Source organism: Polyodon spathula, chromosome 1 (genome assembly GCF_017654505.1).
Source record: "Polyodon spathula isolate WHYD16114869_AA chromosome 1, ASM1765450v1, whole genome shotgun sequence".
NCBI classification, from domain to species: Eukaryota; Metazoa; Chordata; class Actinopteri; order Acipenseriformes; family Polyodontidae; genus Polyodon; species Polyodon spathula.
This window is the reverse complement of record NC_054534.1, coordinates 101,375,286-101,399,972: the sequence shown is the minus strand read 5'-3', so window position 1 is coordinate 101,399,972 and position 24,687 is coordinate 101,375,286. Positions and strand designations below refer to the sequence as shown.

Genomic DNA, 24,687 nt, shown 5'->3' with positions numbered 1-24,687 from the left:
GCTAAACAAAAATGAAATATAGGTATGTATGTACAGTGGTTTAGGGATAATATATAATACTGTAAAAAATCTATTCAAGATCATTGTCTTTTACTTTCAGTTTTATTTGTGCATTTCTGAGTCCTCCTGTGTACTGCCTATGACCCTTGAAGTACCCCCATGGGTTAATGCATGCTTGTTTTGGGGTGTTTTTTTTTTTTTTCTGCAGATAAACACAGAATCTTCCCCTTTCTGAGAATTTCAACATGCTCCTTTCTTGGTGTGAGTGCCTGAAGGTATATATTACATAAAGGTAGTTTTTCTTACATTTGAGACTGAGGAATACTAGAAGTGAGAAGGAATCAGACAAAGGAATTTGAATGACGTCTCTCACAAACTACAGTCTTAATTATGGGCAGTTACCGGTACTGCATGGGCACCACTAAAATGTCACCTCCATCTCATTATCCACGACATGTAGTTGTGTATGGCTTCAACCACGTAGCCTGCACCCCATCTTCCCAAACAAGATACACACTATTTTGCAATTTAGATTACCGCTCTAAAAGAGATATTATCATGTGCAGTAACAGTAATATAAAAAGTAAAAATTGTAAAAGCTGCATTTCCCATTTCCTGAAAGTACGTTGTTTACAGACTACTACGGGAAGCGTGCAGTTTTACATACAAATGCCTTGGTGGTGACACTAGTCACGCAACAGGTTTGGTTTCCCAGACTTGTGTTACAAATAGACACGTGAAATGTGTTAGGGGTTATCGTCAAATTAAGAAAAAAAAAACGAACGTATGATACAACACGAATTTACACACAGTGTAAAAGGCTTTGCATGTATGTCAGACCGTTTAGTAATACGGCTAATTTTATTTTATTTTATTTTTTTTTGTAAATGCTGTTAAATTGACAAAATATGTCTATTTGACGTTTTGTAATTATTTGATCACTTCACCTCGATTCCTCACCGCTCATCTGGCTTTTTCCACGCAGCAACGTCAAGTTCAAGTTTCATTGGGAACAAAAGACCACACCCACCTGTTGCCGTCTATCCAATAGGTGGCTACGGGATAACTTTCTGGCCAATTGGTGACTGGGGGGGCGGGTTACACGTGCTGTTGCTAGGGTTCGGCTTCTAAATTGTTACTATCACTGTCCAGCCACTCAGAGGGCAGATATCAATGTATCAACATTCTATCAACATTCTACTGTAACCCTAGCAGCAGGCCTTTGCGATTGGCCAGAACAGTCATTAAAGATCAGCCCTTCTGCCACAGTTCACGATTGGATTGGGTCTTCGCAGTTGTCAATCTTTAGGTCGATTTTAGTTGAGGTGCAGTTGATATGGACTTGGAAGTTCCCTAGATTCTGAACTGTGCAGCTAGAATTGATCTCACCGATATTTTTTTTATAAAGGATTGCAAAGTGTATACATATATTTTTTTAATAACACGACATCGACATGGAACTGAACTCTCTTCTAATTCTTCTCGAGGCTGCTGAATATTTGGAAAGAAGAGACAGAGTGACTATATATATATATATATATATATATATATATTATATTATATATATATATATATATAAATATATCAGAACGTGAACCATTGTTGCAGTTCACATTGTCTTGCACTACACGAGTACAGTCATATCAACGGAACGAGTGCATGCTTAACATTATGCAGCTTATTTTATTTGATGTTGTACTGTATTCAAAACAGAACGGTGTATAATTATAATACAATAACAATAACTTGAATGCATAATTTGGTGAAAATATGTAGCCGCATTACACAGTATTTGTAATTCCCATTCTGTTCTTTCAACCCATACTAATAATCCATGTAACGAGATTCATGCGTTACCTTTTAGAAGACATTTAAAAGTGATTGCATTATGAATGAGACATTAAAAAAGATGGATCCTACTGTATTTATCAGTGCAAGTTAACGCATGCCTGGTGTGTTGCTCTATAAACCGTATAGTTACCTGGCTTGTAACTGCAACAGTGATATTTTCGTTTATTTTGTGTACAGTTGCATTAAATAAGAATCTGCTCTAAAATTAACAATGACTCTGTTTACTTTGTTTGTCAGAAGCAGAACATGGTTATGCGTCCGTTTTACCGTACAATAGCGACTTTTCCAGAAAGAAAACGAAAGCTTCAACAATTTCAAGAAAAACGCAGAACAATAGGTAAATATACGCTGTCATTCGTGACAGAAACGTGTTTACTCGGCTTGCTAATTCATCTGTCTGTCGGTGTACTGACGCCATTTTCCCTGCTTTGGGCTTGGCTGCTTCTTGATGTCGCATAAACACTGCCACGCGTACAACAGTAACTTTGCTATTCACATTGCATCGCGCTTTTCACTCCTGTATTGCTTCCCTCTTTCTAATTCGACTTTCGAACATGCATTTATTGCAGTTTATCAAATTGTGTGCTCCAAAAAAACTGTCTGTGTACTAAACAATAACAGTAGACATTTATTATTATTATTGTTATTTTTAAATAATATGTAATGTACATAAATACCAGTATATATATATATATATATATATATATATATATGTATATATATATATATATATATATATATATATTATATATATATATATACAAAGACAAGCATGTGTTTCGTGCAGTACTGGTAATTATCTTTGACCAGAATTAAAGTGCTCGATATATGTATGATATTGTACTGAATAGCTAGTTTTTTCATGTAGCAAGCAGTGTGCTTGTGTTATATTTGTATTGGTTTGTGTTTAGTGCGGAATTCTTCTGCTTTCTGGGGTCTTGGTACCTGTAATCATATAATTAGTGTACTGTAGTGTGTTCTCGCGCAGACGCTGTGCTATGTGTTTGGCTGGCCAGGCAATGCCTGGAGTGCTGCCTACGTGCAAGAAGCCTTAAAGCGACAGTCACATGATTCTGTAACTTCAGTCAAGGGTGACAAAACCAGTTTTATATATTTGAAACACTCCCTCTTTGGTCTGCCACATAACAATTATTTTTCATGTTTATCCATGATATAGAAAATATCTGGAAGAGGAAAAAGCACAGATGTGATTCTGTATTAAGCATGCTAGCAAAGATAATGTGCTACATTGCATACAGTATATTGAACAAAACCAGAGCACACAGAATGCACTGTTTACCAGCAAAGAGAACGAAGTGTGTATACAGGAAATTTACAATTGCAATTCCCTGAAATATCTGCATAATGCTTTGCCAATGTTGCACCCATGAATCATCAAACTGGAGATCCAAGAACTGTGGTTTTTAAATTTAATCAGCCAACAAAGGGTGTTGTTGTTTCTTTCCCCTGTGGAAATACTTGCAGAAATGATCTGCAGATAGTGAGGCATGACTTTAAAAAAAAAAAAAAAAAAAAAAAAAAAAAAAAATTACATCAGATAACAGCAGTCAGTAGTGTGTGGGATGATTGAATGGTGTGTTAGCATGTCCTATATGCATATTGTAAAACTGGAACTCTAAAAAAGCTCTAACTTTTTTATATAACTGCAACACATTATTGTGTTGATAAGAAAGATGTAGGCCTGATTGTTATTGAATTATCAATTTTTATTGTGAAAGCCAAAAGCAGAAAAAAAAAAAAAAAAAAACAACTTGGTAGTTGAAAAACAGCTTGATAGTCTTGTGAAAAGAAAAGCAGAACCAGGGTGTGGGGCAATTCCTTTTAATCATTTCCAACACATCAATGTTAAAGTGAGCTTCTCACAGTTACACAAATTGAATAAGAAGTCAATTAAATTGCCTTTAAATTAAAGCAGTTCGACAATCCCAACAGTTGAGTCTCTAAAATCGCAATTCCAGTTTGTTCAAAGGATTTGGAATTGGGAATTGATTTTAAAAAGGAATTGAAAATAGAATTGGAATTGACCCTGACCCCGGTGCTAAGTGAGGATTTTCAAGGGGCAGTGTTATCGCTGGCCATCCCTTTGTCCTGCCAAAGGGTTTCCTCATCTTTGCCATGCAGGTATTTCAAAGCTGACAGAAGAAGGCTGCTGTGCTGCTGGTTCTCAGAAGCTAAATTACATGTGCTGTGACTCGAGCGCCAATTGTTAAGCTTCTGTAGCTGCAATCTGACCACCTTCCCTATGAACCTACCCCAGGATGACGTATTTATCTAATACACTATATTTAAAATATTTGCATATCCTGGAGTTAATGTAAAAAAAAAAAAAAAGACCAAGAAATTCTCCACACAGTAGAAGTGGAACATGCAGCAGTGTCCGTTTTAGTGCTTCTTTAAATTCGCTAGACACATTGCAGATGCTGTGGTGACAATAAAGGTACCAGAATACAAGACTTGTATTCCGATGGGTACAAGTCGTCTATAATCGGGGCATCATTTGAGCTGAGGTTACACTATAGATATATGATTGTGTTTTATTTGTTATATGTTGGGTTTAAACAGATTCAGCAATCCACTTTCAGTTTTACAGTAGTAATGCTATCTTCATGGGGGCAGGGGCACCAGGGGTCCCTTTTAAAATGTTTTCTGTGGTGGTGTATAAGGAACAGTAAAAGCAAGAAGAGCAGAGTAAAACACATAGTAAGACTCAGGGGAAAAGCATGTTAAATGTTTACCAGGACGGCAGAGATTACACCCCCACAGACCAGCACACGTTTTATCTGGCACAGCTCAGTTTTGCTGGGTTTAGTGTCTGGCATTGACTACCATTCACTCAGATTGCAGACTCTCCTATATTCCTCTGGGATACAACGCAGGTTTTTATTGCTTGTAAAGTGTAGCCAAATAACCGACCATTTTTAATTTTTTTTCTCCCCACAGGTCATCACATAACGAGCTTGAAAAACACAGGTAAGTGACAGCTGAAAAAAAAAAAAAAAAAAAAAAATGCCCATTTAATATTTTTAAAGCCTAACAAACAGGGTGTTGCTCTGTGTTTGAAGAGCATTGCCACTGAGGCTACCTGCTGTACCTTGTGGAGTTTGTGAACCCTTGAACAGAAATAGTAGGCTTCAGTCTACCTGTCCATTTGCTTTAGTTACACTTGCTTCTGATCTTTGCCACTACACATATCCCCACAACAACTTTGTTCATCATAAAAAATAAAAAAGTAGCATGCTTGTGCCAGTTGCTGGTGTATGTAGAGCCTGCTGTCAGTAAACAGAATAAGCGAAGCACTGTTTGGTATTACACACTTTTAAATATACCTTCACAAAATCATAGAGTTTTTATTGGTATGTGATATTGGGCTTTGATGGGAAATTAAATGCTATATGTCTACAGTATGTATATAGGCCTATTCAATGTATTGCTGCTAAAACATAATTATCAATTATGTTTGTTTCATTTATTTGATTCTGAGGGGGAAAAAAGCTTAGTGAAACAACTGTGAATCATGTGTCTGTCCGGTCTGTTTTTACAGTGCTTTAAGTTTGTAGGTCACATGATCTCCAGTGAGAACATGTAAAGGCATATCCTTGAAACTGGAGTAAGCTGTCACACACACACACACACACACACACACACACACACACACACGTACGTGTTTGCATTCCTTTATTTGTGGGTTCTTCTCATTGACTCTCACTATAATTTTATTTACTGTTTCTAACTCGTCAGACAAAACTCCACAATGGGTGAAAGTCAACAACAAACAGAATATTTTGGCACTTTTTTTTAAGGCATATTTAGTTCTTAAAGGTGTTTTACAAAGTGGGGACGTCCCCACAATGTTGTTTTTTTCAGGAGTTACTTTCTTTGTGGGGACATTTTCTCAAATTTTGTCTGCACATTGATAGTAATACCTGCCCACACGTACACACACACACACACACACACACACACGCCAACACACACAGATGTGTGTTTGATCACATTTTTCTAGTAAGCTTCCACCCTGAAGTTAAACTGCATGTGACTTTACTCAAGGAAGCTTAAGCAGCGCTGTGGAAACAGCATAAGCTGTTGGCTGATTAATCTCTCCTGACAGCCGTACGTAGTCAAAATAAATAAATTCAGTATTGCATAAGGTGGCAGATAATTCTTTCATATGAATTCCAATTGTTATCCGGATCGAATTTCTTTAAATGATACTTCCTTTGATTGCATTACTGAGAATAAAGCAGACATAATCAAACGGCACCAAGAACAGTTAGATATTATAAAAAGGGGCTGTTTGTTTTAGTTAAGAGTCCTGACAGACTGTAAGGCTCCTGTTTGGTCTACCTAGACTATAAAGCTACAGTTGGATGTCTCCCATTATCAGTGTCCACTATTTACTTGTAACTGCTGCCTCTTTAGAGCACACACGGCTCTTCTGTACAGAACGGTTCCCAGCTACGTCTTTATATAGAGGCCTTTGTGTATCGCTTTATGGAGAATTGTTTTACATTTTAATCAGTAACGTCCCTTCGTTTTACCAGATTTGATTGATAACCAGCTCTTAAACTTTACTCCAGCAGGGACCTAAACATAGCTGCTCTGGACTGCAGAGACAATTTGATTGTGACGTCAAAGCTAGAAGGCATCTTTGGCAGTGGGTTACATGGATATAGATAATAGTCATTATGTCGCCAACAAAACCTTTGGGCAGTTCTTGGAATGTCTGATATGGACCTGCAGTGGAAACCTATGAAATGCTATATATATAGTCACCCTAAACCGCCCTCATTCCTAACTCTTAATCAGTAGACCAAGTCGGAATAATACATGCAGTTTGATTTTATTTATGTATAAATTTATTTTGCTTTGCTGCATTTCTAAAGAGTTCATGATTGTAATTTGAAGTGAATAGCAGGAAACAGACAAAACAGTAATGAGAGGCAAATAAACAGCGGTTTATAAACATCTCCTGTTGGTGTAGCGCTCGAAAAATAAATCTAATTCCCGAAATGTTTGTTTTCTCCAAAAATGTTGATCAGGTGCCAGAAAAATAAGTAGACAGATGTTTTGATGAAGTGTCTCTTTCAGTGGTTTAGAAAGATGCCTTGCACAGGTCTGCTGCAGGTCTTTCATTGGTTACCTGCTGGGTAAGACCATCCAGCCATGGAAAGTAAACCTTTCAGTAAAAGTTTAGAGAATAGTTCACACAGGGGTGGTGTCGGGCTCATCTAGACTTACTACTGCAACAAGTTTCAAACTTAGGAAAAAGCAAGTAGATTTCCACATGCTCTGGCTTTCCCTTAGAAAAGATGACCACAGTAAAAGTATAATAAAGCACAGTGAAAGTGTGGTAAAGCATAGGTAAGCATTGTAAATTATAGCGAGGTATGGTAAAATATATTAATAAACAGGGTAAGCTATGGTAAATGGTATAAACATGGGAAAAGCGGGTTAAAACTACAAAAATACTGTGGTAAACATTTAAAAGGCAATCCCTGGGTGGTTGCAGCATCGCGTGAAACTTTTCCTTTGTTGTGCTCTGCTGCATTGTGTACGTGTTTTAAAACAACGAGGCGTTTGGTTTTGTACTGTCACATTCACCAGTGTGGTCTGGAGACCACAGCTTTATCCGGAGACCCTGATTGGTGACACAGCAAGAATAATATCAAAAAATAAAATAAGAACAAGTGCAGGCATGTACAAGAGCTGCTTCTAGTTAGCCTTCTTGTGCATCATTGTGTCATTTTGCTGATTGGAGTTGCATCACAGGGGTATAGTATTTTTGTGTAGTCTAATGTTCTGTTCTCTGTAAATGGCTACATATTCATGTGTCTTGCTATCTATTTAAAACCACTGAGTAACTACCAGTAGTGTTTAGATTTTTCATTTTCTGTTTAAATCATTTTTGTCTATTTATTTATTTTAGAACAAGTGTTTCATTGCATTTAATAAAAGTATAGTGACACACAAATCAACACACGATCAAAGCATTTTAATTATGTTAAGGGTTTTCAAACATTTTCTATCTAAGGGTGTGTTTTGCATCAAGACAGCAGTTATGTTTTTTCAAGTAGTTATTTAGTTATTTGAGCCCAACAAGCAATAAAATATGGGAAACTAAATTGCCATGAACTACACAATAGTTGCTTTATAAGTACAACCTTTGGTTTGGGTCACTTTTGCATGTGGGTTGATGCCATGGGATTGTTTTATTATATTTTTGTTGTATTGTAGATGTTACTTGTAAACAAAAAAAAGTTTTGCAAACTTCACTGTTAAAAGGTAAGTTATGTGCTTTGTGTTTTTGTTTTTATATATATATATATATATACACACACACACACACTGTAGTAACAATACTATTCTAGCAAGTGCAGCTATTTCTTATTTGCACCTATCACCACTATTTCTTTGTGCTTTATCTATTTTTCCTCGTGTAGTCAGTGGTGTGGCTATCTTACCCAACTCACTGGCTTGCAGGTTTAGAAGGCTGTCAGGATTGTGTGCACAATGAAATTCGTGTTCCCTAGCATGCTCCACAAACACAGAGGGGTAAATTGTTTCCAGTAGTGGGTGAGTCAGCGCTGCCATGGCCTGCACGCAGTGACTTGTGCACTTCCGGAAGTACCCTCTGCATGTTCGCATCAGCTGGGTTTTATTAACTGCCTGATTGGAGGGTGCTGATAGGCTCTTTATTACAGAATGGTTTAAAACAGATACTTCAGAAACTGAAAGCTGTTGTTTTTGTAACACCGGTACAGTTGCTGGGTTGTGGCATACCTCTGTTTTATTTATTGGTCTATTTTAATTTGCTTGCTTTGCTTTCCCCACTCAAAAACATTACAGGAAAGCAAAATTTAAAGACGTATTTTTACAGGGCATTGTGTATCATAGACTGTGGCTGAGTTTCCATTCAGAAAACCGTTTGAAGTGTTTACTTCTGGTTATGCAATGGAGGGTTACTCCTGCTGCTATTCTTTTTCTCCTAACATGAAATTGCATCCATTCTGTGACCTGACGCACTGTCTTCACTGTACCCTTAGACTTGACTTTAAAATCGGCCCTGACTGGAATTAGTATGGACTGGATTTTATTACCGGGCCAAACCAGTTTCTGCAGCATTCGCTACTGTACAGAGGGACCTTGCAGATATTTGTCCTTGCTTTAGTCTCAGCTGCGTGAAATCTGCCATGAAAGAGTCCCGCAGCGATTACATGGAAACAAAGTAACAGAACACTGAGGTGCTGCATCCTGTCTACTGTAGGGGAGCTTGACAAAAGTATCCAGGCATGTGTGTGTGTGCAGGAATGCTGTGTATGTGTGTGTATCCAGGAATGCTCTGTGTGTATACATCCAGGCATGCTTTTGTTCCTACCGTAGACAGGATACAGCACCTCAGTGTTTTGTTGCTTTGTTTCCATGTAATCTCTGCAAGAATCTCCTTTCTCTCTCTCTCTCTCTCTCTCTCTCTCTCTCTCTCTCTCTCTCTCTCTCGCTCACATTTCAGATACTTGTAGGTGGGTTTCATGTCATCCTGAAAGTGCTCCTGCTTTTTATTTTTGCTTCATACGCGTTTCTGGTTTTAAATTCATAATTTTAAATTGTTTTGTCTGCATATGATATCTTGTTGAAATTGGGACATACTTGAATGCTTGTCCAGTGACAGGCTGGAGAGGCACACTGATTGACATTCTTAACGCTCTCTCAAATGACCTTTGTAGAACATTGTCCTCCCACGGATGTGAGCGCTTCCTGGTTGTATTCTGTGCATTATGCACATTTCTTTAAAGGAATTGAATACATTATTAATAAGTAATGTAGTAAGGTGTGTTATTTTTTGAATAATAGAATAAATATTTTAGTAATATTTTGAGTACTCGCCCCATAGTATGTATTAAGCAATACATTTGGTGGCCAGTTAAACATGACTTGATTCATATGTGTGAGAAGGTAAATGTATATTAGAAATGGAGATTCTCTAGTGGTCAAATGTTTTTACAGGGTACCGGTATTACGCTTTCGCAAAGGTTGTCGCAAGCACCAGTCCTATTGCAAGTGCCCCAGAATGATAGTGAGGCATTTCATTATACAATATATTCAGTATATAAATTGAGCATTGTGGTCTTTCTACAATCTGAACCAATTGAGCACAGACCCTGTTAAGATTACTGAATATTGATTGGCATGTGCACTGTACTAAAAATGCCTTGTTTTGTGCTTGGTCTATGTTTTGATATATCCGTAGTAGTCAAAAATCAATAATATACCTTTTGAATGAAATACAGAGACCACACAGTCGCCACAAAATGATGATCTTAAGTTTGGTTTCTACAGCTGCTATCGGAATTTATTTCAATGGAGTAATATGGTTTGAATTATATGTCGCGTATTAAGAGAAAATGAAATCATTGGAACAGACTGGAAAGCAATGGCTAGCTGCAGGCACAGAATTGTATTTTTATCCGAGTACAGTTCTAAAACTAGCCAGCAGTGCTTGTTTTTGCAGATATTCTCGGTGTGGGAGGTTGCGCTTTCTGTTCCTCCTGGGCTCCCTGTGTGCTGCTCACAAGACAGCCTGCCCAAGTTCATGTATATCGAAACAAAACAAGGAACAACAAAGAGTGCCCAGAAAACAAGGCTTTGTAAAAGAAAGACCAAGACTCCTGCGGTTTATCTGCTTCTGAAGCTTTGCCAGCTGCAGTACGAGCACATCTCCAGTCTTTTTTAGGATTGTAATACATGCACTTCACTGCTGCATTGGTGCTGGTGTCCTAATGAAGGGTTTTGTCAAAGGGCAAGTGTAAATCTGATGTTTTCATTTGGAAGGCGTGCATCTTTTCACAGAAGGACATTTGAAACTCGTGCCATGGGCACAGTAGTTTTACTTTTGAAATTTACCTTTCATAATATCGAAAGAGGTTTCGTGTTTCTTTACATTTCTACCTACACCTGCATTTGAGGTCTTTAAAAGCTAGTAATGGTCGATCACAGCTCATCTAATAAACAGTATCAACCCTTCAAATCTGTCATACTGTGACATTTCAGAGCGGTAGACCCTGTCATTTTATTATCACCTGCTCATTAAGTAACAATTTCTCTTGGCTGGAAAAGTGACAGGTTCCACATAAAGGCAGGAGGTAATAGTCAGAAAGCATTCAATATCCGGTGCAAAGAGACAACCTGCCAAGTGGAAATGTGTTATCTTGAATTGTGCAAGGAATTCTGGGGGAAATGAAAGGTATCCAGAACAGCAGATGAGTCTGTGGAGGCTGAGTTCTAATAGAAGCCTTTAAAGCAACAGCAAGGGATACTCTGACCTGCAAATGTTACTGAAAATAAATAAATAAATAAAAATCAGTGGATTCTTGTTATGATTATTATGTATTAGGAATGTTACTGTGTTTGTTAAGCCATATAAATTGTGAAGCCATGTACCCCCCCCCCCCCCCCCCCCCCCCCCCTTGTAAACAAGACATGGCACCTGTGTTTAATGAAAAATGTAAATAAACAAACCATAGCACCAATTAAGTGAAATTTTTTCATTGCAGAGTTTCTCATATCGGCAGTGAAAATGGTAGCATTATTAGTCACGTGGCGTCACTCTGTCATTTGGTGGGTTTCAGAATAGCAGCGAACAAAACAAACCGTCTCTTCCTGTAACATGTTAAATGCTGAACCCTGCCATAAAAATACCGAGCATCTGTTTTTGGATGACATCATTTCCTCAGTAATTGCTATGTGTGTCTTTTTTTTTTTTTTTTTTTTTAAATGATGCACTACACAGGTTTGTTTTGTAAACTGCAACCTTGCAAACTGTCAGCTTTGAAAACAAAGAGGGCCCGCCCAGGAAGCAGAGCGTCTTTAAGTTTATCATTGGCTGTATTGCCTTTTAGAAAAGTGCCAGAAAAGTTTGGTTCGTTGTGAACATTTGAAAATATTGCCAATGTGGTGACGTTCCACCAGAGTAACTGCGTCTGGGCTTCCGTTGCTCACTAGGACAGAACCATTGCATTGCCACTTCAAAGTGTTGCAGTACCCAGGGTGGCCAAAGCTGGTCCTTCCACTCCTAGTCTTTATTCCAGCCCGGTTCTCAGTTGTTTTATTGAACCAAGTAAACCTCCATCCAGACCCTGAAGTAGTTCATTTTATAAATGAACCTGGAGTGATCTTAAAATGGTTTTGTGAATAGGACCCCATATTTCCAAAAGGCTAGTCGGAACTGTACATGAATGTTGTTCTCTGAAACTTATTACTGTACTGTTGCACTTGAATTTAAGGCCCATCATGATTTTACCTTAATTCAGTTATCAACATTTGTTTTTGTATTGTTGTTGTTATTATTATTATTCTCCTGGACCTTGCTTTTATTTATTTCAAATGACACAGTACAATTATTGATTCATGGTTTAAACAAAAAAAAAATGTGACTCCAGGACAGATGTATGAGTGACTTTTGAGCCCAGAGAAGATCAATAGCTTTGGTGCCTATTTCCAGCTCTCCAGAGTTTTGATTTTCATTTCTGCTTTCTTTTTGGCTTTGCTGTCACTTGAGTATTTTCCATTGAGGCACTGAACTGAAGGCATTTGGCTCTGTTTCTGTGCCAGCATTTCCTTATGTGTCAATAAGTGCCAGTGGAAATAGTAAAACAAAAAAAAAAAAGTTATATGTATTTAAGAAACAGCCAGCGCCTCGTGTGACACTCGGACCATTTTTAAAATCCTGCCAAGCTCCGTCCCAGCTGTTGCTGAGACTCCTTCAGTCCAAGCCTGTTTGAATCACTTCTTTTATAACAGGAAGAATGTTTGTTTGTTTTTTAATTTTATTATTTATTTATTTTATTTCTTTTTTTTTTTTTTACTGCTTCCCCTGGCCTGCGACCGACTCATTCACGTAGCTTGTGAAACAAACGGGTCCAGACAAGCACCAGCCTTGCTTATTAAAAACCATGTTAACATATTTCAGTTCAGTTTAAACATTTTTAAACGTACATATTTTCACTTTTATCAGTCTTTATGCCAAAACGCAATTTGTACCAAAGGAAAATATTACTGTAAATGTAACAAAACTAATAAAATGCAATTCACAAGGGTCCTTTAATACCTTAGAGTGGAAACCAAGGTATTTGTTAAACAGTTACGTTTTTTTCTGTAGCACAAAATCATCCAAATTGTGTTTTGGTGTAAAGACCTTTACGAAATTTGTCCTTTGATCCTGATGTTTCTGGGAGGAGGTGGGGCTTCGCTGATGGTGAGTTATAGAATTTTGTAAGTTTCAATAGCAGCGCCCTTCTTTGAATTGATGCCTATAAAACAATGTGTCTGTGGACTTGTAAAATCGGTTGACTGCGTCTCATTTCCTTGCTCACTAATTGCTTTGTGAATACAGCAGCAGTTTTATTTTACGATGTGCAGCAGAAACAAAAAATGATTAGCGGGAGAAATGAATAGTGAGTGCTCCAGCTTTATGTAACAGCTGAGCGAGTCTACCCATGCTGAGTGCAGGCTGCGTCGAGCGACAGAGTCGCAGAGCTATCTGGGCTGGTATCAGAGCCAAGGCTGCAGCGACAAGCTGGAGATAAGAGCTACCCGATAGTGAAGGGACAGTAACGATGACCCTGTCATGGAGGAGAGGAACTGGAGCTTAGCTCACAGCAACAGTAGCACATTGTGCTCCACTGCATCCTTTTAGAAAAGTCTGCGAATGCACAAAGCTGGAATAGAATTTGTATTTGTAAGGTGTCCATATGACTCCATGTTCCCCAGGATAATGTGGGAGAGTTTAGGTGTGTTTTTTTATTTTTGTTTTTTACTTCCCATCGATGTGCATCATTCTTGTCCTTTTTTTTTTTTTTTTACCCGTTTCTTTTCTTTAAGATAAGCAGGACTACACTTACTAGAATGCATTGTGATGTGAGTTAAAAATCCTGAACTGTCCCTCAACATTATTAAATACACAGGGTGACCATATGACTCTAAAGTAAAATAGCATCTGTTTTTACTGTACTATAGTAAAGGCAGTAAAAAGCATTACCTGTATAATGCGTACAAATGCACCTTTACCCATAGAGTTCAGCTGACTCAATTCAAGCCATTGTGGATCTAATTACCTACCCTGTTTTCATCATTTATTATAGGACTGTTTGTGTACCTAGGTAATGACAATCTTAACTATGAATGCTAGTCTCTTCAATATATTGTGGCTACCAAAACCTGTTAAACACCAGGAAGGCTCCTGTTTTAATGATTTAAACAGTGGGATAATTTAGATCCACAACCATTTAGATAACGTGGGGTCTTTTCAAATTATCCCTCGATTTGCAGGGGGGTTCTGTATTTCCAAACTGAGCTTTTGAGATAACATAAAGACATGTTTTTACATTGGTACACGGCAGGGCTGTCTGGAAAAAGGATTGCGGATTGTTTTGACCATCCTTGGCAATGGACCACATTGATGTGAATATGTGGTGTTTATTGAAATAAAATGACTTCCTAGAAAGTTGTTTTTTATACTACAGAAGCAAATCTATACCCTACATACGAGTTTAAGTGGGTGTAGCTACTGTATACTCCAGCTGTGCCAGATGGTAGTGCTGCTGCACAAGCCTGCATTTTAATAGCAGTTCAGCATTTTGAGCCCTGGGTGGACAGGCACTCCTGAGGTGCAGCTGGCCTAGAGAGCTGATGTGTAGTCCAGCCAAGCCCCATGTCTGTGGCAAACACAGTGGTAACAGCTTGAATATATGGGTTGCAATTTGAATTCCAGGAGAGACAGCCAGAATGACCAATAAACTACATAGTGGCTCGAATAGTTTGCAAAGCTAGCAGTCCTGCAGCTGGTTCGTTGTTATGACAACAAATATGGTTTGTACATCGTCTCTTGTTTTTATTATTGTATTGCAATCACTGTGGCAACAGGGAAACATATTAGGAAATATATTCCATAATATGATGTATTGATATTGGTCTTGGAGTCAACCAGCTATAGAACTGGGCATAAGCACCCACCTTCCCAGAAATGGCCCATTTCAATTGAGTCCCATTTGAAAAATGATGACTTAAGGGACTTTAGAGATGCATCCCCTTTGACAAGTGCCCTTATTTCACAAAACTTGGCTTTATGGGACATGTTTTCAAAGATTTTCTCCGGTAATTTTAAAGGAGAAAAACAACAACCAGACAGTGAAATTGAATTAAAGTTAAGTAAAGACTGGAGTGCATGTTTTGAAAATGCACCCAAATAAAATTCAGGCAAACAAATTTAATTTAATTGGTCAATGCAGACTATTTCTTCTGAACACCATAATAGTTTCTAGCACTTTGTTACAGAAGAACCTTTCTGTCTGCTGGAAAAGATGGGGGTGCACATTGTATCGCACACTCATCTTTAACCACTCATCAATCAGACTTTAAGAAAACCAAATGTTTTGGTACTAACTTTACTGCTACATATCCCCCCCCACCCCCCCCCCCCCCCCCCCCAAAATTGTTTTAACAACTCTACATTACGTCAGATATACTTGGAGCCTCCATTTGGCTAGGTTTCAATAACTGTACTAACACAAGCATTACCCTTTTGTACAGTACAAAGCACAATGTACCCTGGCCGTGCTATGCACAGTTATACAAAGATATACAAAGATAGACTTGTGTAAATGAGGCTCGTCTAATAGGAGGTTCCTGGTAACCATGTTCTGTGTTGTGGATCTTTGTAATAAATAGCAGACAATTCCAAGTGAATACAGAGCCTTAAGTACAGGTGGCAAAAATAAAAAAATGGTGTGATTTTTTTTTTTTTCTTTTTTTATTATATAAGTATATTGTCAAGTAAGAAATAAACCAAACTATCATACTGTTGGAAGCCATAGTTAAGAGGCTGTGCTATTTGTGTTCCACCTTATAACAATAATGCAAGTGCTAGTGGAATAGCATTATGGGTCAATTTGGAGCAAGACTACACCGCATTAGGTCCCCCAAATTCAGAAAGCTTTGCATTATTGCACTGTGTTTTTTACACAAACTCTTGTCCAGTAAACCTAAGCAAGGCTAACTGAAAGAGATGAAGGCAAAACCTTTGCCTTAATTTGAGTGATGGGCAAGAGAGAGCTTGTAGAGGTTTTCTGTTGCTTGTAGTAGCCAGTTCCTTGATTTTTAGGGGGAGGTCAGAATATTAGAGCAGAGGTTAGATCACCCTGGGAGCTTCTGTTCAGTGATTTCTCTATTTACCCCCCCCCCCCCCCCCCCCCCCTTCTCATGGTATGTCTCCTTGAGGTAAAAGCACAGTAAATGCCACATGCTGAATCTGTCTTCAGTACATTGTACAGTATATTCAATCGGCTCAAAACTGATTTTTTTTTCAGTATGGCCCTGTCTGTACAACCAAACAGACACCCTAAAGCTGCATGGGCGGGTTTTTAAGAAAGGAGGTCATCACTGTGCTTTTGTCCCTCAGTGCTGAGCCTCAATGGACCTCCAGCCCCTCCCTGCCTGTCCCGTTCTGGTGTTGAGACGCTGTACCGAGCGCTTCTGCATTTTCTCTGTTGCAGACGTGCCAAACTGCGGCTCTATCTCGAGCAGCTGAAACAGCTGGTGCCCCTGGGGCCGGACAGCACCAGACACACCACTCTGAGTCTACTGAAACGAGCCAGGATGCACATCAAGGTAAATGAAGACTCTAAGAACTGCTCATTGACGGACAGGGCGGGCGGGGTGGAGTGGGGGGATCACCTGATCAAGTAAACATACTGCTTCTTGGTTCTGAAGGCCATTCCTACTTGTGTTACATTGCATAAGACCTCAATATCAGACTGCTGGCAAGCCCAAAGCTTTTTAATAATAAAACTTAGGTGTATTAGTGTAGACCCTGAATCTATACAAGTGGGCCTTCCATTGGTAAGATATTGATGACTTGTCAGTCAAACAAACGTATGCTAAAACTGCAATAGATGAATGGACCATGTAACCTTTTATGTGCCCTACAGAACTATAACAGCACAAAAAAGTCATTTTGGGATGTACAGAGGTGGAAGCACAAGGCATAAAGTAAATGTGCTTTAATTTCTATATATCTATGATTTTAAACATGGAAATCCAGCATCCTGGGCTCTCAGAAGCATATTAAGAAGTATGGCAATCCAGGGTAAGCTATGGTAAATGCATAGTGCAACCATGGAGAAACACATTGATAAAACTGCAAAATACAGTGGTAAACTTTTATAAGGGTCTCCCCAGTACTAGCATGTTATAGACCGGTGTGGTTTCTACTTGCTGCGCTCGGTTCATTTCAAACCAGTACCTTGCAAAAGCCAGGATATTAATTACTTGGTTAAATTCAATATTTAAAGACCATTTTGGAACAAGTCTAGGCAATGCATAATTCAATAGAGTGGATTGAGTGATGCCTGATTTACTGCTATTACAAAGGCTTGGGGGAATAAGTATAAAAATGAACAGCTTCTGTTTGGTTCCCTTAGTGTTTTTACTTTTTACTAATAAATAAAACAAAAAACAGCATGAGGTTATTAAAGTTGGGCTCTTCACACTTTTCACATCCCACATGACTTTTAATATTGGTCCACAACCTTGATCTACAGAACACTGCTGCCAAATCTAGCCTCAAAAGAACAGAAAAGCATGCATGGCAGTTTTCAGAATTTGAGATGTCAGTGTTCATTAGTTAGTTCTAATGAACCAGTGGCTCACCGATGGACAAATGGTGAATACAAAAATGCACCCATATCACCTTTTAAACCGTGTGGACTCTGTAATCACGGTATAGAAAAAAGGTTGCAGTTTCAAAACCGTGGCAGTTTATACTGCGGTTTACCATAAAACCGGTATACCGTGACACCCCTAATTGCTACTTGCATAATACCTGGGTTTTATCCCTGCAACATCTGCCTGTTGAGGACAAGCACGGCAGATGTTCTTCTTGCCTGGGGTCAGAGCACGCAATGGAGGCACTGGTGAACTGCAGTTTCTGTGAGTTTTTGTGCACATTTCTCCAAGCCCATGCTGGAGAAACATGTCTCCCACAGCTCAACAGTGCTCTGCATCCCAGTGGCAAAGTGGCTGCTGAGTGAGAATAAGTGCAGAGGTGATGCAGTGCAAGAATAAATGCAGACAGGAAACTGTAATCGTTTGGAAAAGGGGTCTTTTAATTTGTAAATCCTGGTCTGGCGACCAAACAGTAAGGTCCGGCAATACACACCAATGTGTAGTGCACAGAGGTAACAATAACTGGGTTGCAGCCCAAATAATAAATACATGTTATCTGCCCTACAATAATATTGGACACGATCACAATTCCGAGTGCATGCAGTAGTGCTCGTGGTGGGTGAAAACAGGTTATTTGTGACTGTGGTGAAGTGGCGATGGCTCCGGATATGTGTTAGTCGCCTGGTGGTTCACAAACAAAGACAATTACTAACTGCGACAAACAAACAAAATACTCACGAATATTCTTTTTCAGCTTTCACTGGGTCTCTCATGGTCCTTCCTGTCTCTTAATCAAAAACCAAGCAAAGGAGTAGATCGCGATTCTCTGTCCCTTTTTATGCTGTCACGCATGACCCCTTGGTAAACGAGTGCAGCTGTCGCTACAATCTGCAGCTGCTACATCGTTTCCCTTGCGGGTCAATACATTCTTGTAACTGAGTCTCGCCGCCTTCCAGACTGACCGACTTCCCGACCCTGGGAAAGAGCTGTCAGGTCAGCCCATCCAAAGGACTCTTCTTTTGCTGTTGGCGCCCTCACAGGTCAGGAGAGAGATTTACAACCAAGATTCATTGTATTTCTGTCACAGTCCCTCACTCCTGACAAGCTCTTCCCCATCACCCTTTGTTAGAGAGGTGGCTGCGCCGTCCCTCGTGGCTCTGTTGCTAAGGGGGAGCAGACAACGCATCCGGGAAAGTAGCCCACGCTGGAAGCTGTCTTCACGGTCTTCCTCATCCTCCTCTGTCTCTCCTTCTCCTCCCCCGAGGAAAAAGAAGAATCACCATCCCTGTGGTTAAGCTCTCCCTGTTTGCAGAGCTTCTACTACTGATCAAGAGGGTCACTGCAGTCTTTCAAGTGCCCTGACCTACAGAAGGTGAGACAAGGCAGTCCGTCTTTGCCTACCACCTCTCCTGTGTCTCCCCACCACTCCCAACCCCAGTTCACTCAGAGTTTCTTTTTTTTCGATCCAGTCGTCCTGGGGTCACCCTACTACAGCTTCTGCTGTTTTCCGGTGTATGGACACCCTATATAGGGTGCACGATGTGGACAAGCTGGGCTCAATTTCTGCCAGTGGAGGCTTCAGTTGCCGCATTGGTACAGGCACCTAATTTAGCGTTCCTGTCCAAGGATGCTATCAGCCCCAACAAACAGTGCCGGGTCTCGGAGGTGATCCTGAAGCGTGCCTATTCAGCTTTGGCTTTCCCAGGCAGGCATGCCTGATGGGGACAAAGCACTGCTGTTGGATTCCCCTATTAAACCAGAGCATACCTTTGGTCCCGCAGTGGACAAGATGCTGCAGCACTCTCACCTCATGTGGGAATCCACAAAGGAGCTGGTGCGCTTGCTTCCCAAAGTGACCACCCCCAGTGCACAAACCAGTGGTAAACTGGCACCCTAGGCCCCAGCAGCCTCAAAGATCGGCACAGCCGGCTGAACCGGCTGCCAAAGGTGATGTTCAGAAACGGCCCACGGAGGCTACAGTTGGTTCCTCCACACTGTGCAGAGGCAGATGCCTCAGGCTAAGCCACAAGCCATGCAGCAGCCCTAAGAATTTGCTTCCACAGACCCATGGCCCCTTTTCACGGAGACATCTGGAGAATTGGCATCAGTGCACCATGAACATCTGGGTGTTCACTACCGTTCAGACTGGCTACTCAGTGCAGTTCAAGCATGGTCCCCCTCCTTTTTCAGGGTATGACTAACTTCAGTCATGGACCCACATGATGCCACGGTGGTGTCTCAAGTGGTAGCAGGTCTGCTGCAAAAACGGGCTATTCATATGAGAGACCCCCTACATTTGGAGGAAGGGTTCTGTTCCAGGTACTTCCAAAGCAGGACGGTGGCCTCAGACCGATCCTCAACCTCAGACTGGTCAACCTGTATCTGAGCCAAAAGAGGTTCAAAATGTTGACGATGCAACAGCTGTTGCAGTCAATCAGGCAAGGCGACTGGTTAACCACGGTGGACCCCCCAAGGGCCTATTTCCACATCCCCATAAAGTACCAGTTCACCTTTCAGGCCCCATTGAGACTCAAAGGCATCAGAGAACTCAATTATCTGGACAGCTGGATCATTTGTGGCCAGGCTGTAGCACAGGCAGACAGCCACACGAAACTTGTCACCAGGCATCTTCAATGGCGAGGCCTTACGGTGAATCATGTGAAGAGCGAGCTCACACCTTCTCAGACAGCCTGCTATCTTCGAGTGTGCTTAGACTTCAGGGCCATGCTGTCCACTCTGTTAGACGGCAGATTGCAGAGAATAGCCGTCGGTTTAGAGCTATTTCAGCTCAATAGAGATGGCAGCAGCTTCTCAGACCCTACCTTTGGGTCTCCTGCGCCCTCTGCGGTCTGGTTCAACAGCAGGGTTTTTCAGCTTGCGTTGAACCGACTGTCTATTGACAGTGTCTTGCTACTGTCTAAAGGCACTGCCTTGGTGGAAACAGCCTGCCAACCTATGCCTCGGCGTAGCATTGGGTAGTGTCGCCAGAAGGCAGGTCATCACCATGGAGTCGTCCAGCCTGTGCTGGGGCGCTGTCTGGAATGGCATAAGGTTTGTGAAACTGCCCTTGGCAGAGTCTCCACATAAATGTTTTGGAGCTGCAAACAGTTTGCCTGGTCTTGCAGAACTTTTTCCAGGAGGTTGTGCTTGTCCATATTGACAACACAATAGTGGTGGTGTACATAAACCACCAGGGTGGCCTCAGGTCTCCTAGTCTTCGTCACGTAGCCTGCAAGTTTTTGCTTTGGGCACACGAGAACCCCCTCTCACTGTGGGCAGTACACCTGCCTGGGGTGACAAACTGGGTAGCAGACCTCCTCTCAAGGAGAGTTCCCAGTGCTAGAATGGATGGAGGCTTCACCTGAGGTGGTGATCCTCATTTGGGAGAACAGAGATAGATCTCTTTGCCTCCCAGGAATCGACCCACTGTCCCCTCTGGTCCTCCATAAAAGGAGGTGGAGACCCACTGGCGATAGATGCCTTGGCCCACCGCTCGCCATGCTCCCACTGTGTCTGTAGAAAATCAGACAGGACCGGGCCAAGGTGCTCTTAGTGGCCCCTTATTGGCCCAGGAGGCTCTGATGCAGCTCCTGAATGGCCCGCCATGGAAACTTCCCAAGTGCTGCGACCTGCTCAGTCAGGATCGGGGTACCTTATGGCAGTTATACTGCAATTTTTGCAGGACCTGTTTGATGAGGGGAAAACCCAAAATTTTAAAGGTCTATCTGGCAGCTATTTCAGCTTACCATGTTAAAATTGACTTGGTCTCCCCTGGAGCTCACTTGCTGGCAGGGTAATTTTGAAAGTAGCTTGCGAAATCCTATGGTCAAGCCCTGTCTAAGCAGGGGCTGTTCAAATGGATAGTACGGTCAGGACTACAAGGCCCTGAATGGATTAGCACCTAGTTATTTGCTGGCGTTACTGACCCTGTATCTTACACACTGCACTCTGAGATCACAGGGTGCAGGGCTGCTGGTTATTCCTAGGGTCAACAAAAGCAACACAGGAGGTAGGGCTTTTTCCAGTAGAGCTCCTAAATTATGGAATGCTCTGCCTTTGTTTGTCAGGTAAGCTGGGACCGTTACAGTTTTCAAGTCAAGACTAAAAAGGCACTTTTTTTAATAAAATGTCTTTCTTATCTTAATGGGTTTTAATGTAAGTTTTAAAATTGATTGTATGTGTGTACTGTTATTTAAATCGTCAGACTGTGGCATGCTGTACAAATGTATTGTTTTTTTTCTTCTTCTTCTATGTACTGTACAGTGCTTTGCGATACTTTTGTATAAGAACGTGCTATATAAATGCAATAAATATATATAATTGTGAGCAAGTCACAACTTTCCCTTTCCAGAAAAGCTCACTGCCCATTCCACCCAGGGTATGGCAACCTCGTGGGCTTTATCCCAGGGTACATCTGTCAAGGGCATTTGCAATGCAGCGGTGTGGGCTACTCCCCATAACTGTACTAGGTTCTACAGACTAAATGATCCTCAAAACCCTGGCTTTGGAACTAGAGCGGTAAGGGCAGCTTCCCAGTCGACCCTCACAACACAGGCATTGAGACGAGGTTCTGTCTCAATTTTTTCGCCCTAGCTACTTGTTACTGGTGTTTCTGAATGGTAACGCTGAAGGCAGCCTCTGCTTAGCCTTGTGGCATTCCAGTCGTGCAGTAGTCTTGCCCTTGCAATGTCTTGGGTATGCTGACCCGTTCGGTAATGGTTACATTTTGTACTTGAAAGGGAATGTTAGGTTATTATCATAACCCTGGTTCCCTGAAATAGAAATATAACTATTAACCTTCAAGGTCACTGTGTCCATGATTGCAGCAGGATTGAAGGAACAATGACGCTGAGATCTGTGTGTGCAGTCTTTTATACCCTCTGGGGCTGGCATGACTGTGTAACGGGCTTGGCGAAGCAGCTTTGATATGTCTTGGTCACGTTTCGGGTCTTTAGGAGGTAAATAACCGTCCGGTAATGATTACATTTCTAGTTCAAGGAAACAGGGTTTTGATAATAACCAAACATTTTCTGCTAATTCCTTGCAGTTAAGATGTATTCAGATATGGATCACTTCTGCATGGCATCTATTTTGTATTTATTTTGTTTGTCCCCCACAGAAATTGGAAGAGCAGGACCGGAAGGCTTTAAACATGAAGGAGCAGCTTCAGCGAGAACACCGCTACCTGAAGCGCAGACTGGAGCAGCTCTCAGTGCAGGGCCTGGAGAGAATCCGCACGGACAGCATGGGATCAACCATCTCCACCGACTCAGAGCAGGGTAAAGACGCCTTCTTCACTGTTTAAATACCCAGGGGCAGAAGGAAATTAACTAATGAGAGAAGTCCACTAGACTATCAGTGCTCATCTGGTTGATCTCAAGTCGGGTCTTAAAGGATCCCACTGATACAAAATGAACAACATGGCCCGGTAACCCATTCCATTCTCTCACCGTTCTCTGTGTAAAGACAAATCTCCAGCCCTCTCCACTTATTTTCCATGTGTATACACATAGCCTACCTTAAAAGCCTTTTTGGTCAGATGTCTTGCTCGTTGAATCGCATGCTGTTTATTTTTTATTAGAGGGTGTTGCTCTGAGCTTTATGGTATATACAAGTTGCTAAAATAATGAAAGTTTCTAATATACTTCTATCATTAAACAAAAACCTTTGTGACCCAACATCTCCTTCAGCAAATAGCAAAATGTTGACCATGTCATATAATCATAACTCATTTTTGTTTTCATTTATTTAAGCCAGTGCAGTTGTGCTTAGTACCTGGATACAAAATCACACTTTACACTAAACCATGTTTGTGTGCATGGCAAAAATGACCCATATCAAGGGAACAGGCCGAGAATTATTAGTTATTTCTTGGGGGGGGGGAGAATTTATCAGATATATGTCAGCAGTATTTTTATTATAAGAAGTTGTGTAGAGGGTAAGATGGTCACTCCAGTGCAGACTTAATAAAATAGTGGCATTCACTGATCCTTGTCTTGACGGAAATTGACTTATGTCCCAGAGGGCTTTCGAAAATGTCGGCCAATAAAAAGTGTTGTGCTTGCTCTTGTTTCTGTAGAGGTGGATATTGAGGGGATGGAATTTACGCCGGGGGAGATGGACAGCTTAGGCAGCATCAGTGACGGTGATGACCACTACAGTGTCCAGAGCAGCTCGAGCAACGGCAGCTACATACATTCCTGCAGGTTACAGGCCATGCCCTCTTAGTGCGGCTGGACCGAACTCACCAGCAAAACCACCTGATAACTGAGGGCACTTCGACGAACAGCAACAACAACAAAATAATATTCCAGGTGACAACGGCCACTCTTCTAGGAAACCAAACCCAACCCGCAGATACCCTAAAAAGTGATGTTCTGTTTCCCACAGTCCTCTCTGCATTTTGACCACAGAATCAGGTAGCAGAGCAATTTAGGGTTTTAGCAGCGAGAGTTGTGGTGTGGTGTACAGTTTTGACTTGGTATTCAGAACCCTTTATTATTATTATTATTATTATAATAATAATAATAATAATAATAATAATAATAATAATAATAATAATAATATATATATATATATATATATATATATATATTATAAAAAACGTGCCTTGATAGTCTATTCCAGAAATTACGTTCCAAAAAAAAAAAAAAAACATTTGCCTAATTGTCGAAGGCTGTAACAACAAAAACTCACAACTACTGTAGAAGCACAAAAAAGGCAGCACCTGCATTTAGGGCATTTTTCAGCACTAGGGAATAACCCTGGATATCATGACTTTCCTATCCCGGGTTATCCAGAGATTACTCCAAAGGTTGATGGCCTGTGCTGTAAAAAAAAAAAAAAAAAAAAAAAAAAATCAAAACAACAACTGTGATGTATCCTGGCGGGGAATCCTGTCTTTGCGTTATTTTGCAATCCCCCGCGTATTGTATTGCACTCAGCTGGGGTCTTGTTCATGTTTTAACTATAGCGCTTGTGCTTTGGCAGTGTTTTTATTGTTCACAGCAGTCGACATTGAAAATGTGTGTGTCTCTCGCTCCCTCTCCCTCTCCCAGAAGTGCAATATTAGGGTTCTGTGGAAGCATGACTCATTTATAC

At 40.8% G+C, this 24,687-nt stretch overlaps 1 protein-coding gene across 1 annotated transcript; it reads left to right on the top strand.

The window, feature by feature from the left end:
* Positions 1-1,184: 1,184 nt before the first annotated feature.
* Positions 1,185-24,140, top strand: LOC121325472 (max dimerization protein 4-like). Its single transcript, XM_041267972.1, has 6 exons — positions 1,185-1,516; positions 2,087-2,188; positions 4,813-4,842; positions 16,416-16,530; positions 22,706-22,865; positions 23,666-24,140. The coding sequence occupies exons 1-6, from the start codon at positions 1,455-1,457 to the stop codon at positions 23,812-23,814; spliced, it is 618 nt and encodes a 205-aa protein (XP_041123906.1). The 5' UTR covers positions 1,185-1,454; the 3' UTR covers positions 23,815-24,140.
* The last annotated feature ends 547 nt before the right edge of the window (positions 24,141-24,687 follow it).